The sequence below is a fragment of the Musa acuminata genome, chromosome BXJ3-9 (assembly GCF_036884655.1).
Source record: "Musa acuminata AAA Group cultivar baxijiao chromosome BXJ3-9, Cavendish_Baxijiao_AAA, whole genome shotgun sequence".
Lineage (NCBI taxonomy): Eukaryota > Viridiplantae > Streptophyta > Magnoliopsida > Zingiberales > Musaceae > Musa > Musa acuminata.
Genome location: NC_088357.1, coordinates 6,791,272 through 6,801,753, shown reverse-complemented (window position 1 = coordinate 6,801,753; position 10,482 = coordinate 6,791,272). Strand labels below are relative to the sequence as shown.

Below are 10,482 nucleotides of genomic sequence, written 5' to 3'. Positions count from 1 at the left end.
AGTATTTTGGTTCTTAAATTTAAAAAAATTATATTAAATCCTTATAATTAAAGTGAAACATTTAGATTTATTTATCCTAACGTTATCGGTTTTACCGATGAAAAAATAAAAATAATATATAAAAAGATAATTTTAATGTTTCAGGTAATGGAGGACAATATTGATAGTCATGGATGATGGCATCGTTTTATATTTGTATCAGCGTCGATATAGTTGTCGAGCGATAGATATCGAGTAGTCCTTTCATTGCGCAGCAACTCCATCGATGTCGATTACATTACATCGTTCACTCGTTACATCAACATTGATGCAATTGTCAAGCGATGAAAGGATCGTTCGATATTTGCATCGATATCAAAACATTGAGCGATCCTTTCGTCGCTCTGCATCTGCGTCAGTGTTGATGCATTTATCTTCAGCGGCGTCGTCTATCATCACTAATTGTAACGTTAAAATTATTTTTTTTCTATTATTTTATTTTATAATTATAAAATTTTAATATAAATGTTTGAAGTTTATAAACTAGAATATTGACAATATCTAACTATCAACGATAATCTGTCGTTAGCCCTATGTACGAAGGTAACAGGTGCGTTAAATCTCCCTTTCTTTAATTGTAGTGACAAAATTTGTTTTCCCAAAGTATATATATGAATGTTTCGCTCAGATCGAGGGTTTGGTTCTTCGTTGAACGTCTTATGTGCCTGTTATTATTTTCGTCTTGATGATGAGCTCTTTTTCACATGTGGGAGTGATGCACCGATGTGCTGCGGGAAAAAAAACACAAAAAAAAAGGGAGAGAGATTAAAAATGAAATGATCGTTTTCTAATTGGTGGGCAAATTTTGCCTTTTGTTCACTTTACTGTGTTTTTGGGGCAAATTATCCTCCGCCGCCTCTTCCAGCCGGCGGCGCTGCCCTCCGCTGCTCTAAGCTCTTATCTGCCGCTACCGTTTGGGTGGTATACTCTCCTGCTCCTCTATCGGGATCCGCCACTTTCGCAGGTCGACGCAGTTACAGAGTGCGGAGACCTTACACTGCGTGATGTTCGAAACCGGTCAGATTGACTCGGACAGACCGACTTGCTGCCTTCCCGATTTCGATTCAACTCGGACCCCTTTTCATCAATAGACTGGCCTGATCGACCAGGCCGTTTCTAAACCTAGCTCTAGTTTCCCTATTCATCTCGGTCCTCTCTCTCAGCACTCCTGGACTGGAGATGGCTTGGAGATTGCTCCGGGTACTCCAACGAACCTCCTTTTCCGTCCCCACAATCTCTCTCGCAAACCCTAGTTGTTCTCCTCTTTACCCGCCGGCCGCCTCGTCGCCTTTTCTTCCGAAGCTTTGGAAGAGATCTCACACCGACGCTGCGCCTCTGCCGTCTCCGACTCAGGAAACGAGAGCGGGGACTGAAAGCGGGGACAGCCGTGGTGCCAAGTCGACCTCTTTCCGCTCCTCTTTGAATGAGGCCGAGGTCGCCAAGTTCGCCGCCATTGCTGAAACCTGGTCGATTCCATATTCTTTTCGTCATTATTATCGCCTTTTTTTAAAAGAGTCTAAACTCGATATCTGTTCCATTGCCTACTGCTGCGTTGTGATGTGCTTCTAAAACTGTAATCTTATCGGTCAATAAACCTTATGCCTATGCTAATACTAAGAAAGAACCTTTTTTTGTGGTATTTTGGTGTTTAAAGAAGTAAAATTGATGAAAAGAAGTCTTAAGAAAGTAATTTTACGGCACATGTAAATATTTCTTGATGAGTAAAACACTTTCAGAAAGGATAAGAGAACATGGCATTGTGTTTAATACAAGTGACAAGGAGACCAATGTTCTGGAAGATTTGTTTGGACTACAATTTATACTAAAAAAAAGAGTCAGAAGTAATGGAATTGGACGCTTGATACAATCTAGACCTCTTGTGGATAAAAACTTTGACAATATATCTCTGAACTCTGAACCATTCTTCATCTAAAAGCTTATTCTAGTACAAGATGCCATGATGTTTTTCCTTACCGGGATCCTTGACTTGCTTGATTCTGATATAATTACTGAATGCATAAACCATTAATGTGATTGTGGGTTTTGAAAATATGGTAGTCTAGTGAAACTCATTGGTGTTTTTCTTTAATGACAAAACAGAATGTAAAGATCCTTACAAACTTATATAGCATGCTTGTCCTGTTAAGTAGATAGCTATTTGGTCTTATATGCTATTTTATGTGGTCAAACTTAAGTAAATCAACTGTAAACTATCTGTACCTTTATAAATCAACTGTAAACTATCTGTACCTTTATAAATCAACTGTAAATCAATTGTCTTTCTCTTTTGTTTTTCATTGGTGTTTTTTTTCCTTCTTTTGGTGTTTGTGGTCATTGTTTATGCCCTCTACTAACTTCAGTCTTTATTTCCTATCTGTTGCAATGCCATCTTCTTTTTCACTGGATATTTTGTCCATGACCACACTTCCTAAAGTGGCAAATATTTGTCTAAGTTCATGTGTTACGTTCACCATTTCCTTCAATTTCTAGGAAGATGATATTTATCTTGAGATACCCATTAGTGGTTGTAGTTCTTTGACATAACTTAGCTTGTTTACTGATGCATGCTCAATGTTGCTTATGGTATATCATTTAGTAACAGATGTTAGACTTAGAGGAGATAACTGAACTTTTATATATAATGCTTCAACTGCTTATTGATTTTGGTTTATTGGCATAATAAGCAGGTGGGACTCTCAAGGTCCATTCCAGCCATTACATTTGATGAATCCAACTCGTATATCTTTCATTCGCTCCACACTCTGCCGACATTTTAGGTCTGTTAAATGGGTTACTTGTTATTCAGAAGTGATGTATCATTGGCTTGAAAACGGTTAACATATTATATCAGTTAGGGGCAAATATATCTCATTAATCCATATAGTTCTATGTAATGTACTGTTGTTGCCATCTTTTCTGGACTGTTTGGTGGCAATGCTGTGCGGTCAAAAGTAAATGCTGGTACTTCCAAATTCCAAGTGAACCATACAGTCAGATTGTGGTTAGTGTTAGTTTATGCTTGATTTAAGGAAAGATGTAATCAAGAAGGTACTGGAAATATTGATGCTTGATTAACTTACTGCAAATCTCTTTTCACTTGTCTATAATTGACGGTGAATATTTTATTATTGATGCTTTGGTAACTGGTGATTCAAAAAAGTAGAACTAGTTTAGAATACTGAATGACAGTATTGGTCGTGTGTGTTTAGATGACCCTTTGTAGGTTGGATAAGTAGTTTTCTATAAGGTGCCAGATGCAGGAGGTTTGTTGAATTAGACTTCCATATTCCTGGCTTCTACATGCTTAAGATTCCTTACACTTGTTCATGCAGACAGCATAGTGTGTTATTAATAGGTAGTAGTGAGAGGCACATCCAGTTTGAGGATGAAACAGTCCTAGGTCTTTGCAGTATTCCATTAAAAAGTCAAACCCATATTTTTTTTTTTTTGAAAGAGAAGCAGTAGTACATTATTTGATAGGAACCATTGGTGATTTCCTGGTGGTCAACAGAATGGTGGTGTATGGCTAATGATGTGTAGCAATGATATCTGATCTTGAAGTTGGATTGTCTTCTTCACAGGAAGGAAAGAAAGGTATAAGAAAACATCAAAATGCTATAAAAATTTATGAGCCAGTAAAGCTCATAAGATAAAAACTTCCTTTTCTCCTATCTTGGTAACAAGTATATACACAAACCTCATATTGTTGAATACTTATACTAAGTGACATGGATATATATATGCAATTGTAACAAAGCTTTTATTCCCTCAACTGAAGTTTTTCTTTCATAAGCAATTGAAATATAAAAGTGTACATGTTTTTTAAATTGGCATATATAGTGTTGGTTCCATTTCTATGCTCATCTTTGAGACTAGGCATGGGGTACTTGTTTTGTTTTTCATGTGATTTTCTGTCCTTTTATTTTTTTTGCCTGGATACTTACTAGCTACTTTTGGTGTCAGGAAAGATCCATTTTCTGCTAGGCCTTTTGAAGGGTTAAAAATTGTTGATGTTGGATGTGGCGGAGGCATTCTGTCAGAGGTACTTTCTTTTGAAATATGGATAGTTTTCTATTTCTGGAATTACAATCATCAATCTTCTCTTCTTTGACTCTAAAAAAATTAAGTCACTAAGTTCTTGAGTCTTGTCAAATAACCAAAGCTACTACTTGAGAAAAAATTGTCGGCAACTATTTTTTACCGATTTTAATTTTCAGTTTATTGTATACTTATATTAAGAATAAATTCTGTTACAAGATTCTTAATGATTAATGAATGTCTGGTTAATGTACAACAAGTTATTCTAATGGTCTTATACGTGGATGGAAAATCTATGGTGCATAATTAGGTATTGTTGGTCAACTGATAATCTGATAGATACACAAATATATGGTGATCTCCTGCTAATTTCATGCTGATGTCTATCTGTTGATTGCACCAGGTTTTGTTGACCAATAATATTTACTATCGCTACATTTACAATGACACTTTGCTCATGATTTTTTTATTTTTTTGGGGCTTGTTAGCCTCTTGCAAGAATGGGAGCAACTGTTACAGGCATTGATGCTGTGGAAAAGAATATCAAAATTGCTCAGATTCATGCTGTATGTTCAACTCCACTTTAGCTACAACGTTGATAAAGTTAGTTCAAGTTGTCTATGCATATCATGCTATTCATTTGTGACATAGATCATATATGATTACCCTTTATGTTGTACTTACGTGAGTCATAATATAATATGTAGTGGCTTTGCAAAAACTGAATAAAGACTTGACAGCAAAAGTTAATGTTGGAAACTTGTTCTTGTTTATGGTCTTTATAATTATGCGAAAACTTAAAGAGGATGGCAAGGTAAGTTAGTCTGATCTTATATGAGAATTATGTAAGTTAAAAAAAGGTTGGGTTAAAGTGGAAATGTCAAATCATAGAGAAAGATGTTCTGTATTGAATAAGCAGTTAAAAGCATCGGAAAATAACAATAGAACGGGATCCTTTATGCAATTTAGGAGCCCAAGAGTCTTCTGCGAACAATATGGATGATAGAATTAGTTTTTTCCTTTCTCAGTTTTTTCTCTCTTTTGAAAAGTGAGGTACAGGTAGTAGGTTTGGAGAGTACATAATTCATTTATTATTGGTGAAGTATACGTAATTTATTTATCACTAGGATCTCTTTGGAATAATTTGTGGATTTACTTTGCTTCTGGGAATCGTGATCTTGTTTGTTCTTGTGTTCTCATGTTAAAATCTGGTCTATGAGATATGATGTAGGGTGAAAATTGAAATGTAGAGAACAAGTTGGATGTATTGGTAGAGGCCGATTCTTCTAATGACAATCAGTAGGCACATGCTCTTTCATGCATTTGGCCCTTGTCATGGCCAAAGCTGGTCTAGATAAAATACTTCTTTTTAGTGCACTCCTTCACATGCATTTCTTCAGTTGCTGTACTCTTTGCCACAAGATCCCAGCAAGCTGTAAGGGCCCAACTATTTGTGGTTGGCTGTGGAGGTCTTCCTCTCATTGAGTTATACTGAGGGCAATATCACTAGTCTAAAGATGAAGGCGAGCCTTGGTACAATGAAAGGTTGCACCAAGTTTGAGTCATGGAAACAACATCTCTATATATGGAAGGTAAGGTTGCCTATATTATCCCTCCTCATAACCTGCCTCAGTGGAAGTTTCATGCAAGGATTTGCACTTTTTAATCACTTGCTTAAAGATGCCTCACATTATTTATAGGTGATGACCTAGCTACCTAATGAAATTAGTATAATTCTATGTTCACATGAGATCTCATGATATTCTACACTAGCTGCCAGCTGCCTTATGCAACCGACCTTTTTCTTCTGAATCTAAATTCTAGTCACTTAATATGCTACAATAATTAATGTGCTATAATTTGTTGAATTGTTTTAATAATTCTGATGTTTGTAAGCAAACTTTTATAACTTCTACAGGCATCAGATCCATTGACATCATCCATTGAATACCGTTGCACAACAGCTGGTATATTCTCTTTTGCTTAGATTCCTACTCATTACATCTTTTTTTTTCTTGTAATGAAGCATCTGGAGCCACCAATGATATTTTGATTTAGCTGTAGTCAGATCCCTAGTAAGTCACCCTTTTTCATCCAGTGCAAGATTTTGATGTATCTTGCAACAAGGATAAGGCTAGATTATAGCCTACCAGATGGGCACTCTTCATTGTTGATGTATGAATTTTGGAGCTTAACTTCACTCTTGTTTTCTGTTCTTAGTTTCAAGAAATTGGCAAATATTCATGAAGAATCAAAGTTGTTCTGATTGCAACATGTGAGATGTATATCACATATGGAGTTAAATTCTTGCCTGAATTGGTTGTGTTATTCTGACATGATAAAAACTTTGTTGTGTTCTTACAGAAGATCCAGGAGTTAATAAAATTGGTATAAGATATTTTTATTGACATGTTTTTTCATTCCTAATGACTAATTACTCCTCTAAATAAATATTTATTTAATGCAGGACTGTAGGCTTTAAATCTTTATTGGTTTTATTTTCAGCTGTCTGTTACGATTCTTCTGTGAAAAAAAGAACAAATTTATCTTGTTTACTGAACTATGCTGATGCAGATATAGACTAATTGTAAGTTGTCTTTGTTTTTCTAACTTTACAAGAAACTCATCTATTACCTTTTGCCTGTCAGAGGAATTAGTTAAAGAGAATGAGAAGTTTGATGCTGTGATTTCTCTTGAGGTATGTTGTCTACAAACAGAGGTTACTTAAGTTTGTTCTTGAACTAGAGACTGGCTTTTATTTAATTTACCTACAGTTGGCACTATATTTGTGCCAAAATCTTCTTCTTTTTTTAGTTCGATATATCTGATAATTGGTGCACATATGCTGTAAGAGATTTGTGTAAAAATTGGACTAATAATTCTTTCATGCAAATATTAATGTAATAATTATCAAGTCAGATTGCAATGGAAATGGGTGGATTGGATTAGCTAGACATTAAGCAGGGACCATAAAACCAAGGGTCGATAAGTATTAAGTACATTTGATATTTTGTTCAGAAGTTGTCTTCTGAGGCAGAACTGAATTAAGTTAAGGAAAAAAGAACCCGATGATGCATTACTTTTGAATATTAATGGTCTTTCTTTTCAGGATTATTATCTTTTTGGAGAGTACTGAATTAATTTTTATATACATCATCTGAGAGTCAGTTGCCCTTGTTATCTTGTTAGCTATCAGTATTGATGTCTTTAATGTTTTTGTCCAAATTCTAATTCTTATTTAATACCATATGATTGACGGTCTTCCTGATGGATTATTAATCTGATGTATTAAAAATAAAAACTAATAGAAAGCTGACTGTATCATGCACAGACTACAGTTCAATAACATGTGACTTTGGTTTCAGGTAATTGAGCATGTTGCAGATCCCTCAGATTTTTGTAAATCTCTTGCAGCATTGACAGTTCCTCTTGGTGCTACTGTTATCTCTACCATAAACCGTTCTATGAGATCGTATGCTACTGCAATTGTTGCTGCAGAGTACCTCCTTAATTGGGTACGATATTCTGTTACTCATAAGATTTCTGAATGGTACTAGATTGAAGATTTTTGGACTATAGATGAACTAGATGTCATATTTATACTATTTTCATATCAAACTTGTTGATTTATTGTTACTTTTGGTTAAGATTTTGGACCTTTCTCCAGTAACGATACTATCACCAATCCTCAGAGATACTGTATCACACTGACACTAGATATTGGTCAGAACTGATCGATATCCGATTGGATTGGTCAGTCCAGTTCCAGACTCATCCAAATCCTTTTTAACCTAGTTTTTTTATATATATTTATATCAACGATGAATTTGTATATGTATTTAAGACCTATTTAAGATCTATGCGGATGAAGACTGGATCATCTGAATCTAGATCGGATCCAATGGATGTAAACTAGATCCATATGAATCTTGGCTAAAACACTTAGATCTAGGTTGGATGGGCATGGATCTAATATGGAGCTGCATTGATCTTGGTCAGATTGACATAGACTAACCTAGATCTAAAGCATGTTTAATATGAATGATCAATCTATAGCAATTTTAGCAGGTAAACATACGAATGATCAAGATAAGTTAGATCTATGTTAGATCCAACCAAGATCCATGTCAATTTAGCCTGGATGTGTGGATCTAAGCTGAATTCATGCAAATCTAGGCTTGATATGAATGCTTCAAAAGAAAACTAATCTTTATTGGTGGAGTAGCATATAACGTAAGCAAGAAACAAGTCTTAAACAAGGCTTAAGCAAGAAAATAAGCACAAGAAGAAGATAGCAAGCTTTCAGTTTACTTTGGCTTGGAGGAAAAAAGAAATCAAACTTGAGAGAAATTAACACCATAGTAAGTAAGGAGGGAGGGAGCAAAATCAAGAGGATAGAAAAATTAATAAAGAAAATCAGGGCTACTGGTGTATTAAGAAAAGGTGAAAACAGAATGGAAACAGGTGGCAAAAGATGATGGGGCATCCATATGGAAGGTTTATCACCTGGTGCCGCTTGTACACCAGTTTGAAAACCAGGTGGTGTTTACACCTGGTATGAACTCCTATTGACGAAATTGTCTGGTCCAAGTGCCAGTTCACCGCTAAACCGGTAAACACCAATCGGTATAGACTAGTCCGACAAATATATAAAATCTTGCATTTTAGTATAATTTCTTAGGGAGGTGTAGGTGGTGGAACAGCAATTCTGAGTGTGCCTTTCAAGAATCTATAAACCGAAACTTTGTGACATCACTAGTCTGTTGCTATTACATTGAAGCACTTATCCAATGCTAGTACATGTAGGCTCTTGCAATGTCAAAACCTTGGATTGCTGAAATCATAGAAAAGAACCAGGGTGTTGGAAACCATCGGCTCATGTCAAAGGAAGCACAATTTCTTGGATTCATCTGGGATTTCATTGTCACACTCAACCTAGCATTTTAAGTGGCGATCAAATTCATGTGGTCTTGCAGAAGTCATTAAAATCTGGAGGCATCATACTTTATAGTATGATGCTGTATGTTTTTAGTTTGTAATACTTATCTTCCAGCAGGTAGAAGTATAAACCATAGTTGATGTCTTGATGATATTACTTCATTTCCAGTGAAAACTCCTCTTGCTTGGACTCATTGAAGTCCGTTTTCTTTCTTTCTTCTTTTTTCAGCTCCCAAGAGGCACTCATCAATGGTCCCGATTTCTTACACCAGAGGAACTAGTCTTGATCTTGGAAAGAGCATCGATCTCTGTAATTTCAAATAAAGCACAATTCATTATTATCTGCTAATTCTGGCTCAGTTGTTACTAATCTAAGGTTATTAAATTTGTGGATCAGGTACAAGAAATGGCAGGTTTTTTCTACAACCCATTGACGGGAGATTGGAGTCTGTCCGATGATACTAGTGTAAACTTCATTGCTTTTGGTACCAGGAGAAACGAGTGAATCTTCTACATCGATGATCACAACCAATTCTTCCTCGATCCAGCAATTCTAGCCGGTGTGCATCGCTTAAATTCCAGTAATAAAGAATTTAGCTGAACAGCATTCAACTTCAGGTTACTTGAGACTGTCTCATCTGCCTTGTTTTATTGTAGATAAAAGAAATATGAGGGATTCGCCAGCCATTCAGCCTATCTCTCTACCTTGTAGACAAGGCAGTTCAAATGGATTCGCCAGCCATTCAACCCCCCTCTCTCTCTCTCTCTCTGCCTTTTGTTTTGTTTGGGTTTGAAGGCTGCCGAATTTGATAGGTTTCTTTCCAAGGGGAATGCTATATAACATTATGATTCAGAGATGCCGTCTGTAGTGACGGCGATTTCTTGGTACAGTCTCTCTTATCTTAATAAAATTCTGTATGTTCTCTTTCGGTACAACTTTTGAAGTGCCCATCTGTCAGAAGAGAGAATTTTGGAGGAGCATTATTCAACCATTATGAGATTTGTATTTTTTTCACAAAAAATAAATCTGATCGATTAAACTAGTTGATAAAATAAAAAGAATCAATCTTTTTTTTTTTGCATCATTTTGGAAGAAATTAATACACCTATTTATAGTAAGGAATTTAGCTTTGTATGTAAAGTTATTATAAAGTTATGATATTTGGAGGAGCATTTCATAAAGTTATTCAACCATTATGAGATTTGCCTTTCTTTTACAAAAAAAAAAAAATCTGACGATATTTGATTGGTTAAAGTCTTTATCAATTAAATTGGTTGATATAATAAAAGAATCCTCATAACAATAATATTTTTTTTGTATTATTTTGGAAGAAATTAACAAGCATTTATTTTTTTAGTAAGGAATTTAGCTTCGTAGTTGAATAGTCCCATAAAAGATGGATATTCCGAAGAATATTCTTCGCTCCAAATACTTATCCTTATTTTTTTTACATTTTAAATAAATTA

General features: G+C 35.3%; 1 protein-coding gene across 2 annotated transcripts; it reads left to right on the top strand.

Annotated features, from left to right (window-relative positions):
* Nucleotides 1–652: 652 nt before the first annotated feature.
* Nucleotides 653–9,575, top strand: LOC135648408 (ubiquinone biosynthesis O-methyltransferase, mitochondrial-like). 2 transcript variants are annotated; one of them, XM_065166078.1, is made up of 9 exons: nucleotides 659–1,505; nucleotides 2,727–2,816; nucleotides 4,003–4,081; nucleotides 4,566–4,643; nucleotides 5,996–6,044; nucleotides 6,726–6,775; nucleotides 7,443–7,592; nucleotides 9,245–9,325; nucleotides 9,413–9,575. In XM_065166078.1, exons 1-9 carry the CDS (start codon nucleotides 1,219–1,221, stop codon nucleotides 9,518–9,520), a joined length of 972 nt encoding a protein of 323 aa, XP_065022150.1. In that variant the 5' UTR covers nucleotides 659–1,218; the 3' UTR covers nucleotides 9,521–9,575. The 2 variants fall into 2 exon arrangements, with proteins under 2 accessions (XP_065022151.1, XP_065022150.1); XM_065166079.1 differs by lacking the exon at nucleotides 2,727–2,816 and having other exon boundaries at nucleotides 653–1,505.
* Nucleotides 9,576–10,482: the final 907 nt, after the last annotated feature.